This window comes from Cuculus canorus, chromosome Z (assembly GCF_017976375.1).
Source record: "Cuculus canorus isolate bCucCan1 chromosome Z, bCucCan1.pri, whole genome shotgun sequence".
NCBI classification, from domain to species: Eukaryota; Metazoa; Chordata; class Aves; order Cuculiformes; family Cuculidae; genus Cuculus; species Cuculus canorus.
In genome coordinates this window covers 75079880-75096578 of record NC_071441.1, presented here as the reverse complement: position 1 = coordinate 75096578, position 16699 = coordinate 75079880, and the positions used below count along the sequence as shown (strand labels likewise).

Below are 16699 nucleotides of genomic sequence, written 5' to 3'. Positions count from 1 at the left end.
TTGCATCACCAGCCTCAGTCATCTTTCTAAGAGAAGAGCCCAAGTTGTCTCTTGGTTGTGGAGAGTAAGACTTCGTAGTGAAGTCATAGCTGGAAGAAGGCAGTTGGACTTGACTGGTGGGAGAGCTGGCAGAGTGTTGGACTTGTTCACGGTAGTGAAGCTGTCTATTCTTTCCATAACTATTAAGCAAAAAAAACAGCATGTTTTTTGTTTTTCTCTATAACTGGTATAATTAGTAACCTGTTGTCATTGTGGAAGTACTGTATGAAACCAATGTCTTGCCTTTAATCACCCATAATTCATAGTTGCTTTAATCACTCTTTTTGTAGAACTACTCGATGTCTGTGTATCTCGTCCGTCAGCTCACTTCAGCTATGCTTTTGCAGAGGTTAAAGATGAAAGGTATCAGAAACCCCGATCATTCCAGAGCGCTGAGTAAGTCTTAATTAATTCTCCTGTCTGTACTTGTTGAGGGCGGTTGGTGGCTCTTTAAAACCAGTACTGGTTACACTTAGGGGGTTTGCAGCACTTTGAAAAGAAAGCTCATGCCCAGAGAATCAAAGGTTCTGTTTTGCTGTTGCTGAGGCATCGTGTGCTCTTTCAGTGAAGTTGCCTGAGCGGGTAGGGAGTGCACCTAGAGATCCCATCTGGAATGTTCTTATGGGAGTGCCATGAGCACCACTTATGGCCTGTGAGGTGCAGGTAGAGGTTGTAAGTTCTCTTCACTCGCATGTGATGCCAATTGTACCTCACCCACCAATGTTTATTTTATTTCTCTTTGCATGTTGGGTTGAGTTTGGTCCACTAACCATTGTGGCTGTTAGTACATCTGCTGCACTTCAAATAACCTTGTGAATCACAGTGTTTGCCAGTTGCTTAATTGTTGTTGGATATTGCTGTGAGAGTTTCCTGCAGGCTTAATTGTTTCAGACAGCTGGAAACAAAGTACAAGTACTGGTAAATCAAAACTAGCGTTTTAAATAATGATGCCTATGTATAACTTCTTAATTTGTTTTAATAGTTAAAGAAAAACTAACTGCAGATCCTGATAGTGAGATTGCCACAACCAGTCTGCGGGTCTCGCTGATGTGTCCTGTAAGTATGGCTGGAAATCACCATATACAGATTTGTATTTTCGCCTCTAGTGCAGAGTTGGGCTGTTTTTAAAACCATATCTGGCTTTTTAGTTCACACTGATTCATCAGTATAAAATGTGGGTACATCTACAGGTACCCGATTGTAGCAGCACTCAGCCAACTGTGATTTAGGGCTATGAATGCCTCAGTTGTAGTGGTCAGAATCGAGTTGCTACTCATGTGTATAGTGAGGCCTTTAGAGGGAGTAATCATACGTAGTTGAGACTAGTTGAGCAGGGTGATAGAATAATTAAAGGACACAGTGATAAATAAAACTTCAGATCTCCTTGTCTTCGTGGTATTGCTCATACTGCCACCTACCATAACAAACAACAAAAAAATCAATCACCATGTAACAAGGCAACACTGCCTTGGGGTTTCTTTTCCGGAATGGAAGCTGGCCTTGTGTTAGAGACTGGCCTGAGTTGACTGTCAGAACGGCTATTTTGACGTTCTGAGTCAATATAACTGGAGCTCACAAAACTCTTGAAATGTTTGGCCCAAAGATGATGATAATGCAAGTGTTTCAGCAGGGCTTTTAATAAAAATAAAATCCTAGGAATAACATTGATGTTTGTGACCGTTTCTAGTTCAGTCATGACTGAGGATGGCTTTATTTTCCTTTGTGTGCTGTACGTGCTTTAATAGTGTGGATTTGCTTGCAGTGGCCATAGCACTGGGCACCTCTGTAGTGAGAAGAGAGTCACTTCAGACACTGCTTCTGATTTCAGTGTTAGCCACCCAGGCCTTTTGCACTGTCTGCTGTTCTGATGCTCTTTAATTGCATCTCTTGCAGCTGGGAAAAATGAGACTGACAATCCCTTGCCGGGCTGTTACTTGCACACACCTGCAATGTTTTGATGCTGCTCTTTATCTTCAAATGAATGAGAAGAAGCCTACATGGATCTGCCCTGTCTGTGACAAAAAGGCAGCTTACGAGAGCCTAATACTAGATGGGTAGGAGACCACATTTGCTGCTGACAGTTACTTCCCATTATTCATCATGTACTCGGTAGCTACTTTTGTGACTTGAGGTTTAGTCATTTTATACTGTTTTCCGTGTCAAAATACTTTAAACTGGGAGGAACCATTACACTGTTAGTTTATGTTCCCATGTAACAAACTACATAAGTTTATCTCCTAAATGCCTTATCAGACTCTTGAGCCTCAGTGTATTTCTTCTGGAGAATCCAAATGTGATGTCTAAGAATAGGTCTCCCTTTTAAATGACCCTGTCTGTGAAGTTGTTAACTTTCAAATTTAACTCATGAACAAGTGTCAGACTTGATTCAGAGGATGATGCTTTCTGCTTCTGTAAGGAAAACTATGAATTACAGTAATGTTGGAGTGGAGTATGGGCAGGCTGGGATACTCTTAGGCTTTGGTGCCCACAAAGGCTGTAGCTACAGGCTTTCAGGTAACAACTAGGGAGAGAGTACGTGCATTGTAGATGATCATTGTTAGCTTTTCAACTGTGTCTCCTTTTCACTTACAATACAAGATTTCACTTGGAATCAAAATTGAAACCACTTTATTTTTCAGGCTCTTTATGGAAATTCTTAATGAATGCTCTGATGTGGATGAGATCAAATTCCAAGAAGATGGCTCCTGGTGCCCCATGAGGCCAAAGAAGGAATCTGTGAATGTCTCAAGTCCACAGTGCACCAAAATAGAAAGTACGTACGTCTGGGTCTCAGTTGCCAACCAACAAAGAGTCTTGAAGACCTGGTTGTAGTTGGAATGGCGTGTGTGGATGTTGGCGTGTGTTTTTATGGGGGTATTAATACTTCTCAACTTAATTTCATTTAAACTTTTTAAAGCAAAAGGGTTGTGTCCCTAAAAGTGCGCATTTGTGGATTTTGCCTTTGCTCTTTGTAATAGCAGTTCAGAAGATGAAAGCTTGATCGTGTTTTGGGTCCTTAAACTGGTAATTGAAAGTTAAAGTGTGTGCTTTAGTAACCTCAACCTGATGCAGAATACTAATGAAACAGTTCCTGAGCCATAACGTTCTTTGTAGTGGGCTGAAAGATGAGTTAAAGCAGGATTTAAGATCCTGGATCTGTTGCAAATAGAAATTGCCGATGTCGATAGCCTTTAAAAAAACCAAACAACAAAGCAGTGATATCACATTTTCTTGTTTAGGTTCTAGTGTTGTTAGCAAACCCTGTTCTGTGACGGTGGCCAGTGATGTGAACAAGAAGAAAATTGATGTTATTGACTTGACAACAGAAAGCTCTTCCGATGAAGACGAAGATCCTGCTGTCAAAAAGAAGTGCATATATATGTCTGAAACAAAAGGAAGTCCAACCAAAGGGTCTGTCAGTTTTGAAGTTAATTGTCATTCTGTGAGGCCAGAAATCGATACAGTGTTTGGATGAGTGGATTTGGTAATTTCCCTTTGGGATCTAGTTCCAGCTTGCAGGGAGTTTCTAGGCCCGTCCTTGAAGAAGGTTGTATTGATACACGACCTTTGTATAGGCAAAACACTATTAAATATTTTCACATGTCACAAAAGACTTGTGCTGACTGTTGCTGTGTTTGCAGGGATGTTTCTCCATAGAAAAGGAAGCTGATTAAGCTAATGGACAGGATTCTTCTGAGAAAGCAGATTATGCCAAGTGGAGGAGCTTTATGCACTCTTGCTAAGTTAGTGTCATCTTAAAAGGCTTTTCTCTCACTGTCTTGTTATGCCCTTTTATCTAATCTGCTCTGGTGCCCAGGAAAGAGGCTGTGTTGTGTGTTTCATCCATCTTGTCAGTTTTGGAAGGGAGGTGCTTTGCTGTTTTGAATTGAGACAAGTTTTTTCTCCATCTTTGTGAAGCTCTGGAATGTCTTGGACCCTGCTGTTGGCTTTGGTTAGCACAACCAACAACCTCCCCAGTCCTTTGTCAGCTGCTCCATCTTCATACCCGTGTCTGACTTCACCAGCAGGCTTAACCAGCTTCTTCTCTTTCCCCGTCTGTCCCAGTCTGTGCACCTTGGCTGCAGTTTCTGTTTGTGGCTTCCACAAAGTTCTTGCTCGTGGTCCACAGGGCGCGGGAGACCTGCAGGGAGAGAGGGACAGTGGTTAGGCTCTCCAGCAGTCACCACTCCACGAGGCAATTCCACACGCCAGCTTTTAGTAACGGCTAGTTAGTGTTGCTGCATGCATGAGGTGTGTGCCTCTGCGTCTCGGACCACCGGCTTATGTCTTGTACTAAAATAATAGTATCAAAACCAATCCCCTTCTGTTTTGCCAGCTCTTGCAGTCGTGACCAGGTGTGCTGTGTCTCTGATTCATGTGCGAATGAGAATGTCTGCTTTTCAGTGAGCAAATAGTTGGTTGTCTTTGAAACTTTCAGCAGTGATAGTAGAATGCTGTTGCATGTTTTGAGGACTGGAGGAGTCCTTCTACAAGAGACCTTGTTTCTTATTCTAAGAAAAAAAAATAGCTACAAGCACATCTCTTAATGAAGTTTCAGAAGGCACCAAGACTTCCTTAGTGCTTCTTTGTCTGTCAGAGGTGGATACCTGCAACCATAACCATAGAAGGACTGAATTTTCTTGTGTATCTCAGTTTTCCTTGTTTGGATATGAAAATAGCATGTTCTGATTCTTCAAATCCAAGTCAAAGCTAGGCTTTTGGAAATAGCTTATCTCCTGTATACAGTTCTGCCTGAATGCTAGTTTTGGTAAAGCTGTGGGGTGTTTTCCTACAAGGCAGAAGCAACACAGGCTGAAGTACAAGTGGTGCTTGAAAAGGGACGGTCTGAGACCCAGGCTCCTGCCATCAGAAATAGCACAAATGCCTCAGTGCAGGCGAGGCAAACACGAGTGGGTAACATCACAGCTCGTGGGTTGGAGGTGAGGAGGCAGAGCAGCTGCAGGACTCCTGATGTTCCCACCTGTCGTGGAGTTTATGGAAGATTTTATGCATGTGGTTGGTGCATGAATGCCTGTGGTGGAATCTTTAACAGTACAGTGCAGTAGTTGGGCAAAAGGGCTTTTAAATAGTTGCAGTCTCCCAGAGAGCTGATTTAGGTTGGGGTCAAGCTGTGAGTAAAGGGGGTTTGATATTTAACTCCTTTGCGAGTAATCTGTGCTCCAGGGACTGAATAATGGTCAGTGGTGCCCTTGGCTTGACAGGTTAGCACTGAGGAACAGTTGCGTGGAGAAACTGAAACAAGTGCTCCCCTGGATCTGCCTGTCAGCACATCTCTCTGGGGTGCCTGGCAGATACAGCTGACCATCCCTGTCCGTGGACATCAGACTCACAAATGACCCCAGCACTGTGTTGTGTTTTAATGGCAACTTGGTTCTATATTACAGCCTGTGTTGAGGGCCGAGATATGGTCAATTATTATGAGGAATTTAGAGCAGAGGACTGTGTAGTGGGTAGCCACGCTGCAGCTGTATTGTAACGTAATGACCTTGTGAATGAGAGTGCACAGTGGTGCATAGTTTCGGTAACTAATGGCCATGTTCTTTGTAACTTCCTGTGTGTTCAAAACAGGGTTCTCATGTATCAGCCATCTGCTGTCAGAGTGCCCAGCGTGACAACGGTTGATGCTGCTGCTATTCCTCCGTCATTAACAGACTACCCAGTACCATTCCATCATCCACCAATATCCAGTATTTCCTCAGACTTGGCAGGTACGTGGTGGCTTTTTTTAATGCGTATTCTGACAGTCTTATTAATTTGTGGGGTGGGTAAAAATCAGAGAACGGATCAACTCTGTTTTAATGGAACAAGACTATATGCAGAACTGCACCGATGTGTTGCCTAGACAAGTCTAGTACAGGCTGTCTTTCCAGTTACAGGTTGCGCTTGGCAACAGGGATGTGAAAAGCATGGATTCTGGGGTACGCCCTCAAACTGGCACTGCAGAACAGCAGCCAGAAGCCCCTCTCACTGTATTCTGTTAAACCTGTGTAATGTCTGCACACTGGTTGTGTCGAGTTGGAGGCGTGAGGGGGAGTAGCTGCCTGTCTAAGTTCCGGAAGTGTGAAGGCCCTGAGCCCTAGGCGTAGAGATGCTCTCTAGCTGATTCTAGTGGGGCTCTGTCTAAACTGTATGAAAAGGTTAAGGTGAGCTACAACGTGTAAGCTGACCTCTATTGACTTTCTTTACCTAGACATTCCCTAAATGCCTATGATGTATTCTTCAACACTGCTGCTAAATATCAGACAAAAGGTGGGGATACTGATTGTTTTCTATCCTGGCTCCTTGAAAAGAACATTGTATGTAGGGACTCTGGGGTTCTCTTTGCCGGCTGTAATGAACCCAGAGCCCAGGAAATGGTGACTTGTGGTGGCAGGTGTAACGTTGGCTTCCTGTACTTACCTTTCCCCCTCCATTGCCTGTCTCCATTTCTCCAACATCCCTGGGTTTTTTCCTCTTCTTTCAGCACCAGTTTGGCAATGGGATGGATATCATTCCCCTTATTTCTCTGTCCATTTTGGTTCCCTTACTGCTCCCTCCCTCCACTTCTCCCTTCTTAAGAAATCTGATCCCAAATTGGATAGGAGAGTAAGGAAAGAGAATACAAGACCAGAACTGTTGTCTGTATCCATCAACTGAAATTCTAGCGCATGCAAGAACAAAAGAAGCAGCCAGTTCTGTAAAAGCGTGTGAAGTAAAAATCTCCTTCAAAACATTTCTCTAATGGAGAAAAGGAGGAGAGGTGCCATGGCCAGAACAGATTTAGAGGTGAGGGGAGAGGGAGGGAGGAAGTCTGCCATTTCTTTCCGTTGACATAGCAAACACAAGGCCAATATTTAGAAACGAATCAAAAAGGCTGCAGTTTCTCATTGGTTTTGTAATTTAAACATCTTGCCCTAAATGCTTACGCACTACTGGTTTATAAGACAGATGATAGCTGTCACTGCTCTTAGAGAATATACATTGAACTACTTGTAGTCTCCTCTTCTTCGTTCCTTTTATTTGTCTAGACATAAAACGGGGATGATATTAGAAATGTTTCCTTATTGGCTGCCCGTGGGTGGAGGAAGAGACCTGCTGCTTGTTTTTGGACTTGTGCATGTTGTGACTTTACTTCATTCCAGCATCTTTAATGTGATGACAATCTTCATGTCCCAGTTTGGCCGAGTCAGGTACAATACGCAGTGAAACTTGCATTGTGAACAAACAGCTCCAAATGGCAACCTCCATCTAAGCAACCACATTGAACCACCCTGCAAAACCCAGTGAATAATACATCATTATGTCATCCTCATTCCTAAAAAGAGCCACTTGTACGAGATAACTCGTTTTGCCGCTGCCTGAAGTAGTCGTTGAGAGTGGTGTCACAGTGATATATTCCATCTAGAAACCGTGTAAAAATTGCAAAATCTGTTCTATGGCCACAAAAAAAAAAAATTCCTTAAATTTTGTTGTGTGTCAATCAAAGAAAGATTCCTCAATTTATTAATTCTTCTCTTCTTCCTAGGTTTGGACTTTCTTCCGCTAATCCCAGTTGATTCACAGGTATGTTTCCAACTGCTGTGGGGTTAACTATCAGCCTTTGTACCATGTTGGCAATCTGTTTGCTCAGACCTAATCCCAAAGCAGAAAAATGTGTTTTCCCAAAAAGGGATGGTGATGAAGATGTGTTAAGGGAGGATTCAGTTTAGCCTAACTTAGGATAACTCTAGGCTTGGAAACCTCATTTTTTATTGATACCCTGCCTTTCTAAAGGCGATTCTTGCAGAGCACTAACTTGGATACACCTGCCACGCTCTTAATTCATGTTGTGTATCTGTAGGTCAGGTCAACTCTGTAAATACACTTCACTGACTGCTCCTTCTGTTGGTTTTGATATTAGGAGATTAAGTCTCAAAGAAAACGTCTTCATTAATGTAGTTGGCACCTCTGTAATAAATCCCTTCATGTAGCACCAAAACACCATCGGCTTTGGATTATATGGAAAAGTCATAGGTCAAAGACAACTACGCAGTGCTTTTCCTTGCCTAGAAACTTGGACTTCACACAGTTAGACAGAATTGATTGTTACTGTAACTAGATTCTTACACAGACAACTACAGCCTTGAAATGTGGGGGAATGCTGGCTTCCTAAGACAGGCTCTGAAGCAGACCCTCTGTTTCATCTCCCTGTCACTAGAGACAGCAGTAACAGGACTCTGCAGTGGAATTGACTTTCTGGTGCCTGAGAAACAAAGGATGAACTTCTTCCTTTTCTTTTCACTTCTTGCAATACTCTGTGCCTGACCTTGAGGTCTGAACTGCCAAAGTAGCAATAGCAGAAGTCAGTTCACGTGGGAGACTGGAAGCGGATATGCTGCTGTGAAGCCTCCACTTTGGACAGTTCAGACAGTCAAGGCTTATTCCCGGGCTCATTTCCAGCCCAAGACTGGAATTCACTGGGGAGGAGAAAGTAAGATGTCTTGAACAAAATGCACAGAGTTGTCTTGTGTCATTGAGTTCTTTGACACCTGGCAACCTTGATCTATTTCAAAATGCTTAGAGTGTTCAGCTTTCCTTTGAGGAGGCTTTGTCTTCCACTTCAGGAAGCCAAAACCAACTGAGTAACTAGTTTTTAATCAGATGTGATCAGGGCTCATTTATCACTGCTGAAACATTTAGAGGCCTGCATGTGTCACTGCAGCTATATGGTAAAAACATTGAGTACAGTCACTGCCATCTGAGGGGATGAGATTACTCTAGCTCCCATCAAAGCAGCAAAAAGCATTCTGCTACCTTTTGTGATGCAAGAAGCCCAAAATACACAGTTGTGCCTGGTAGCTGTGGGCTGTTGACATTCTCCAAATGCTAAGGGTATTTTTGTGGTCATGAGTGTTTGTTAACATGCCACTAAGTGCTGAAGCTAACCAGTTAGCAAGGAAGAACAATGGGAGGGATGAGGGAGAAGGGCTGGTGGCTGCCATCTCTCTTTGCTCGCTTGGCTGGTGTGCAGAACTCTAGTTCTTGCTGTGCATGTGTTAATGAGGTTCCGCGCGTGAGGCGTTTTGTGCTTGTCGTAGGGAAGATGTATATCTTCAGAGCATACATTTCCCTTGTGCAGTTAGTCTCCTCATTCTCCATTGTTTGTTTCAAGCAGTACTGTCCTCCTATGTTTTTGGATAGTCTCACCTCAACCTTAACAAGCAACACACCTGGCAGCATCATCACATCAACCAGTCGCCACGAGAGCAGCACGCACGTTAGCTCCTCCAGCAGGAGTGAGACCGGAGTGATAACCAGCAGCGGCAACGCTCCTGACATCATCTCATTGGACTGAAACATGGGGTGGTAGGGGATTCTGAGAGAGCCACTCCTCTCTCTTGAACTTCAGCATCTTGGAAGTTACTCTGATATTTATTTCAAAGGATTTGCCTTCTGGAAAATGAATTAAGTTCATCTACTCTTGGAACTGAAGTGATAGAATTCTACGATTTTGGGGTTTTTCTTCTTGCTCATTAAGTAGCTGGTATAGAAAAGACCTCTTCAGAACATGCTTTTATGCTTTGTTCTGGGGAAACTGACTTCTTGTTGCTTGGGGATTCCACAGATGTGGCTGTTTGTTTTGTTTTTTTAATGTTTTTTTTTTTGTTGTAAAACACAGCAATAATGTAAAAACAAACTTTTGTAATTAAAAAGGCACTTAACCACTCTAGAACACCACCACCAACCTAGACAGAGGTGCAGAAGTGTACACTTTGGTGCATTTTTACTATGTTCACTGGGGTCTGTAATAAACTTCCCTTAAGATAAAGCAGCTTTGTGAAATACCCATGTTTTGTGTTTTGTGTCTTGCTCCCCGCTCTTCCCTTTACCTGGGGGTGGAGGAGAAGCCTTTGTAAATGGGATTGGTTTTCTATTTTACTCCGGATTTTACATTTTTCACAAATGCAACACAATCTGAAGCTATGACTTATAATCAAAGAATGGTTTGGGTTGGAAGGGACCTTCAAGCCCATCCAGCTCCACCCTTCTGCCATGGGCAGGGATACCTTCCGCTGGATCAGGCTGCTCAAAGCCTCCCCCAACCTGGCCTCGAACGCCTCCAGGGATGGGACAGCCACAGCTTCTCTGCAGCCTGGGCCAGTGCCTCCCCACCCTCAGATTAAAGAACTGCTTCTTAATGTCTAAGTCTTTCCCTTTCCAGTTGAAAGCCATTCCCCTTATTCCTATCACTATGCCCTTGTAAAATTAAAAAGGACTTATTCCTCTTAATGTTCTTGGGCTGGTGAGGGGACAAACTATCTATGCAAACCCTACACTGCATCACTGCTCTGCGCTGTGATGTCAGAGTTGGGATGCCTCCCTACCCCCAGGAACTCCAAACAATACACAGTCGAGCTATAGGTGAATTTTGGATTTGAAAACTTTTAAGAGGTGATGGGAGAAAAAAAAGCCTTTAAACTCAAATTTAGATAGTATTAAGTTCATCTTCAGATGACGGTGCAGTGCACGCTGATTGCGGCAGCTGCAAGGAGGCAAAATTGAGATTAATATTTCTCCAGTGCAGAATTACTTTCTAGGACCTCTCACCCCCAGCTTCTCTCTCTTCAGTAACCACTGTATTCCATTGAGAATGCAGCATGGAGACTCACCGTGGGGGAGGCCTGGCATTTTGGAAAATGAAAGCTGTAGCTGCATGGTGTTCCCACCTAACTGGAATTATGTTGTTTATGGCTTAATGATGATCTGTCCCACATTACATGGACCCCAAACCTTGGCTTTTCCGATTTGAAGGAAATGGCTTATTCCTGTTCTTCTCCTCTGATGAATGTGCTGCTCTGTGTGTACACGGCACCTCCCCACGCCCCCCGTGAGAACCTTGGCAGTTCTGTTCGTGGAGGAGGTTACAGACCAGGAAGCCTATGCCACTTCCGTTCAGCCAGAACAGTGGTATTGTCTATATATGTTGACATAGCAGCTTTCCGAAGTGTTGTGTTTCTGACTAGTAACTGTATTTGAGATTATGCCTCCCTTAATTACCAGCTTTCTGATTTTCCTAACCTTGTGTTCCTTTCTTTCCTGTTTCCTTGGTCTGATGTCTGATGCTTTTTGCCTTCTGTTACTGTTACAGTATTGGAACAAAGTTCTGGATAAGAAATATCAAAGCAGGATGTATTGTAACTCTGGTCTGCCCTGTACTCCCACCTTTGCACCACCTTGCTATTCCTCATCGCCTTTTTTGTATGATCTTTTGCAGCACTCTTCAGTTCACATGTAGGTCTTAATTCTGCATCTAAACTTCCTTCCCTTCCCTGTTGAATTTTTGTACCTGTTAAGGATCAGTTTTTGGCATGATTTATTTCCAGTAAAGCCATGCTGCTCATGGAATTATTTTTCCTGATCTTCCGCAGCAGATCAGTGCTTTCTGCACCGCAAATGGACAGTGACTTGAATTACAAATCAGGTGCAGAGAGAAAGGTTCCGGAGCCATTCTGAATAAAGTGTTTAAAACTGGTGTCTGTTTCTGAAGGTGCTGTTTGTGCTGCGAATGACAGATGAAGGCGTGACGTGGTCACTTGCTGACGGGATGTGAACGCCTCACACGCTCGTCAGAAAAGTTAAGTAAGGGCAAGCGCCGATTTTGGGGCATGTGCTCTAAACCATTCATGGTGTCAATTACTGCCAGTAATTGCTTATCAGGGCTGAGGTTTGGTTGTGTGTGTTGCCCGGCTGTTCTGGGCAGGAGTTTAGCAGCTGCATTTAGCTCTAAACCTTCTGGACCTGTGACCACAACATTGAATGCAAACTGAGGGCATTTGAGTCTTGCCCGATGGGAGACACCTGGATCGGTGTAGGTTGTGGGGTGAACCAAACAGTAGATAAGCAGCAGTTTCCCTGCATCACTGATGTCCAGACAGCGGGTAATGACTCGGCTTTTGCCAGTGTAAATCTTCCAGTTCACTGGAGTCCGTGGATAATGTGTACGAAGGGGGCAGATGTCTTCCCATTTGATATTCCTTACACAAGGCACAGTGCTCCAGCAGTGGTGGGTGGAGAGGTGACAAAGCTGCAGTTTAATCCAGGCTCTAAGCAAGCCTGACCGTTGCGGCCAGAGGAGGTTTTGGGTTATTATTCCTTCAAGTTCTAAATCCATCCAAATGTCTATCCAAAACCTCTGATGTGAGACAATCATAGAATCACAGAAAACCAGAATGGTTTGGGTGGGAAGGGACCCCAAAGCCCGCCCAATTCCAACTCCTCTACCACGGGCAGGGACACCACAATTGGATCAGGGTGCTCCAAGCCCCATCCAACTTGGACTTGAACACCTCCAGGGATGGGGCAGCCATGACTTCTCTGGGCAGCCTGGGCCAGGGCCTCCTCTCCCTCACAGGAAAACATTTCTTCCTAAGATCTCATCTAAATCTTGCCTCTTTTCAGCTTAAAACCCTCATCCTATCCCTGTGCTCCCTGATCAAGAGCCCCTCCCCAGCTTTCCCGGAGCCTCTTTCAGCATTGGAAGCTGCTCTAAGGTCTTCCTGGTACCTTCTCTTCTCCAGACTGAAAAACCCCAACTCTCTCAGCATGTCCTTGTACGGGAGCTGCTCCAGCCCTCGGATCATACGTATGTCCTTCTCTGGACTCATTCCAACAGATCCATGTCCTTTCTCTGCTGACAAATCTTGAAGAAAAGTTTAGATGACTTCTTAGCTTGCTCTTTCCACTGTGGAAGTGTTCAGCTACTGCTTTGAGTGAACTGTGTCAAATATACCTTCCACCCACTGCAGGAGAGCAAAGCTTTTGAGACTGATGCGAAGTCCCCCTCCTGCGCAGACAGCCAGAGCCCTTTTCCCATCTATCCACTGAACACCACGTGGAGTTCTGTACTCATTTCTGGAGCAACTGCTTGTACAATCGGTCTCAGAGAAGGGGAATGCAGACGACCAAAACCCTGTGCTGCCTTCTGCGCGAGGTAACACCCTTAGCAGGCTAGGATCCATCTGCATGGAAAGAGCAGCAATGTACTAGGAGGAGAGGGCTGGAAATAAAGCAATCTTGCACACTGGGTGACAATTAAAGAGAGCTCATGCTCAGTTTCTGACTCAAAGGCAGCCTCAGTCAAAGCCAGCAGGAGCCAGGATCAAAAGGCACAGAAGGAGACATCTTTTCACTCACTGAGGATGCAAAAGGAGGCAGCTTTTCACCTGTTGAGCTCATGAAAGGTCTTGAATGTCGTATGGATACTCATGTTTTACATTGAGTGGGAGGCTGAGCCACTCCATAAAGAAATCCATCAAGGGCTGTGAAGTTCATGGAGAAACCACTTCTGGCAAGAAATTCCAGAAGTGGCAAGAGGGTTCAACGCCATTTAAGCCACTCTGGTACTCAGTCCCCCTTTTACAGATCCAAATTGGTACCAGATTTTCTATCACTAATGATGAATTCTTTCCTCCAGGCTTGCTTGCACAGAAGCCTGATGAGTGGGCTGCCAGAAAAAAAGACCAGTGAAATATTGATTCCAGGAGTCCTGTGTCCAGTACTGGAATCCCCAACATACTAAGAATGTGGAACTGTTGGAGTGGGTCCAGAGGAGGCTGCAAAGACGATCCGAGGGCTGGAGTGCCTCTGCTATAAGGACAGGCTGAGACAGTTGGGGTTGCTCAGCCTGGAAAACACTCCAGGGAGACCTTAGAGCAGCTTCCAGTGCCTGAAGAGACTACAGGAAAGCTGGAAAGGGACTTGTTCCAAGGGCGTGGAGTGATAGGATGAGGGGAGATGGCTTTAAATTTGAAGGGGAAGATTTAGATGAGACATTAGGAAGAAATTCTTCACCCTGAGGGTGGTGAGGCCCTGGTCTAGGTTGCCCAGAGAAGTGGTGGCTGCCCCATCCCTGGAGGGGTTGGAGGCCAGGCTGGATGGGGCTTGGAGCAACCGGATCCGTTGGGAGGTGTCCCTGCCCATGGCAGCGGGTGGAACTGGGTATCTTTAAGGTCCCTTCCAACCAAACCATTCTATAATTCTGTGAACTGAAGGTACAAAGAGACAACAAGAAGTTTGGAGCTAATAGCATGGGAATTCAAGTCCCCTTTATCCTGCAGAGCTCTTTCTTTAATTTCATGTAGGTAACAAAAAAAGCATTGTCTTACCAAATAACTCATTTGCAGGTCGGTATGGTCTTGAGCACAAGCACTGGAGTTCTTTGCCACTTAGGAATCTTCAAAACCACATCCCCATTTCCTGTTCAGCTCAACACAGATCCCACCAGCCACGTGTTCACTGTAAAAAATATCAAGTTACAGAAGAGAAAGAGATCACCACTTACCACAACACAGCCAAGCAGCGTTGGACAATCCCTCGAGAAAGGTTCTATGATGTTTTTCCCAGGGTGGCTCCTCACTCAAAGAGAAATTCCTCTCCTGTAACAAGTGGCTTCGCTCAGTTCTGAGACGTATTTTGGAAGCTCTGCCACCTTCTCTGCCTAATGTGACGGTGAAGTTTCCATTAACTGTGTATCCTGACTGGGCTGGATTGCAGTGTCTGGGCACAAAGTGAGGCAAAAGGGCCTGTGCTTGGACCTTCAGCAATCTTTGTGCACAAGAAAGCAGAGTCCTCTAATGTTTGTAACAAATGCTCAGGCATGATTTAGCCCTGGCTGGGCCAATTTTGGTAGCTAAAACTGAGCCGCTGGGTCTCAATTCCCTTTCCCCTCCATTTCCAGGGAAAGGAAAATGAGAGAAAAAAAGATGTGCAGGTTTGAAAGTAATCTAAACCAGCTTTGATAAAATGGTAATAATAATAATGGAAATAATAAGAAAACAATAAAATATAGACAAATATATGATATTGCACCCCTACCCCGCCCTCAATTACTACACAGATGCTGCAGGGCAGACACTAGGGAAAGGGTCTGAGGCCAGAAGGGAGCTGGGCTCAGGAACTGGATTGAGGAATGCACAGGTGTGGGATCAGGGTCACTGGAATGGGCTGCCCAGGGAGGTGGTGGAGTCACCATCCCTGCAGGGATTTAAAAGACGAGTGGATGAAGTGCTCAGGGACATGGTTTAGTGGTGGACAGGTACGGCTGGACTCGATGTCAAAGCTCTTTTCCAAACAAATGATTCTATGGTTTCCTGCAAGAGAACGTGCAAACACAATTACACCTAGATCTGCTGGATCTCTGTTGTTGGCAGCATTAACAGCTGGACTTGATGATCTTAATGGTCTTTTCTAACCGAAATGATTTATGATCTCATGTTCAACATCCTGTTGCATACCTGCATTTCTGCCCCCTGTAGAGGCTCCAGAAGCCTGCGCTGCGCTGCAAGAGGAAGGGTGAGCAGAATCCTCCTCACAGCAGGAATGGTTTTCCCACCTCCATGGTGAACATCGTCCGTGTGCAGAGTGGATGTCAAAAGGAGCACCTCTCCTGTTCTCCGCACACAGGGCACCCTGCAGTATGAAAAGAGGAAAGACAGAGGTGTGGTGCTACTTGGGAGTGTCTGAGATCTGGACCCTCACTCAGCAGGGCTGTGGCCTCATTTAAGTCAGTCCTGTGGATGCTGAACATTCAGACCAATGCAGTGTGTAGCTCACACACAGCAAAGTCCTTCTAAGAAAAGGCTCCGATGCTCCTCTGGCATTTGACAACTCACCCAAAACAAACACCAAAATACCCACAGACAGCAACGTGTTCATTGCAGAGGCTGAGAGGTGACTGAGGGACCTGCGGTTGTTGACCCTGGAGAAAAGGAGGCTGAGGGGAGACCCCATCAAAACTGCCTGAAAGGAGGTTGTGGTGAGGTGGGTGTTTGTCTCCTCTCCCAAGTCAAAAGTGATAGGACAAGAGGCAATGGCCTCAAGTTGTGCCATGGCAGGTTCGGATTGGACATCAGGAAAAATGCCTCCACTGAAAGTGTTCTCAAGCAGTGGCAGAGGCTGCCCAGGGAGGTGGTGGAATCCCCATCCCTGCAGGGATTTAAGAGATGGGCAGACGAGGTGCTCAAGGATCTGAATCAGTAGTGGACAGGTATCGTTGGATTCGATGATCTCAAAGGTCTTTTCCAACCAAACAATTCCATGATTCCATGAAGTACATTCTTCACTAGGGACAAATTCCAACTCGCCCACCAGCCTGTTCTTATCTGCTAGCAGCAGTTTTTCAAGATTTCATAGGAATAGTGCTCAGATACGTTTCAGTAACGCAAGATGCAGGAACTACATCCAGAACTGCACTCACCTCTTCTGTAACCCACTGAAATCCTGAAACTGTCTTTATTTCACCTGGATACTGGACATCTTTCTTTACATCAAATAAGAGATCTTATGAGGAGTGACTGAGAGAAATGGGGTTGTTCAGTCTGGAGAAAGGAGGCTGAGGGGAGACCTTACCAAGACCACTCAGGAGCAGTTAATCCCTATTTGAATGTAGCAGTAACTGTCGGAGGTTTGGAGAGGCAAAGGACGGCTTTTTGTTTGTTTAGTGTATAGAGTTTTTGTACTACACATCAACATCCTGACTTCAACATGCATTTTTAGGCTTTTACAGGGAACTGGGCACTGCGAGAAAATCTCTTGCTAGAATTCTAATTCCATCCTGCTACCTACAAGTGCCATTCGAAGTCTTGCAAAATCATCTAAATGCTCTACAAAATAAATCTTGGGA

General features: G+C 44.8%; 1 protein-coding gene and 1 long non-coding RNA gene across 11 annotated transcripts in view; one reads left to right on the top strand and one right to left on the bottom strand.

Moving 5' to 3' along the window:
• PIAS2 (protein inhibitor of activated STAT 2) overlaps positions 1-9863 on the top strand; it is a 36901-nt gene extending 27038 nt beyond the window's left edge. For 2 of the 10 annotated variants that reach the window (XM_054054207.1, XM_054054210.1), the window contains exons 7-14: positions 330-435; positions 1022-1095; positions 1933-2093; positions 2679-2812; positions 3279-3450; positions 5629-5768; positions 7565-7602; positions 9191-9863. In XM_054054207.1, the coding sequence (XP_053910182.1) occupies positions 330-435; positions 1022-1095; positions 1933-2093; positions 2679-2812; positions 3279-3450; positions 5629-5768; positions 7565-7602; positions 9191-9373 (1008 nt within the window). In that variant the 3' untranslated portion in view covers positions 9374-9863. Of the gene's footprint in view, positions 1-329; positions 436-1021; positions 1096-1932; positions 2094-2678; positions 2813-3278; positions 3451-5628; positions 5769-6250; positions 7603-9190 lie in introns of all 10 variants that reach the window. The other 8 variants (XR_008447752.1, XR_008447754.1, XR_008447751.1 and 5 more) reach the window with 8 other exon arrangements.
• On the bottom strand, positions 3789-15480 carry LOC128850386 (uncharacterized). The gene is made up of 3 exons (XR_008447755.1): positions 15312-15480; positions 14184-14313; positions 3789-4180 (listed from the first exon to the last, which is right to left on the bottom strand). It is a non-coding gene; the product is annotated as an uncharacterized LOC128850386 (long non-coding RNA).
• Positions 15481-16699: the final 1219 nt, after the last annotated feature.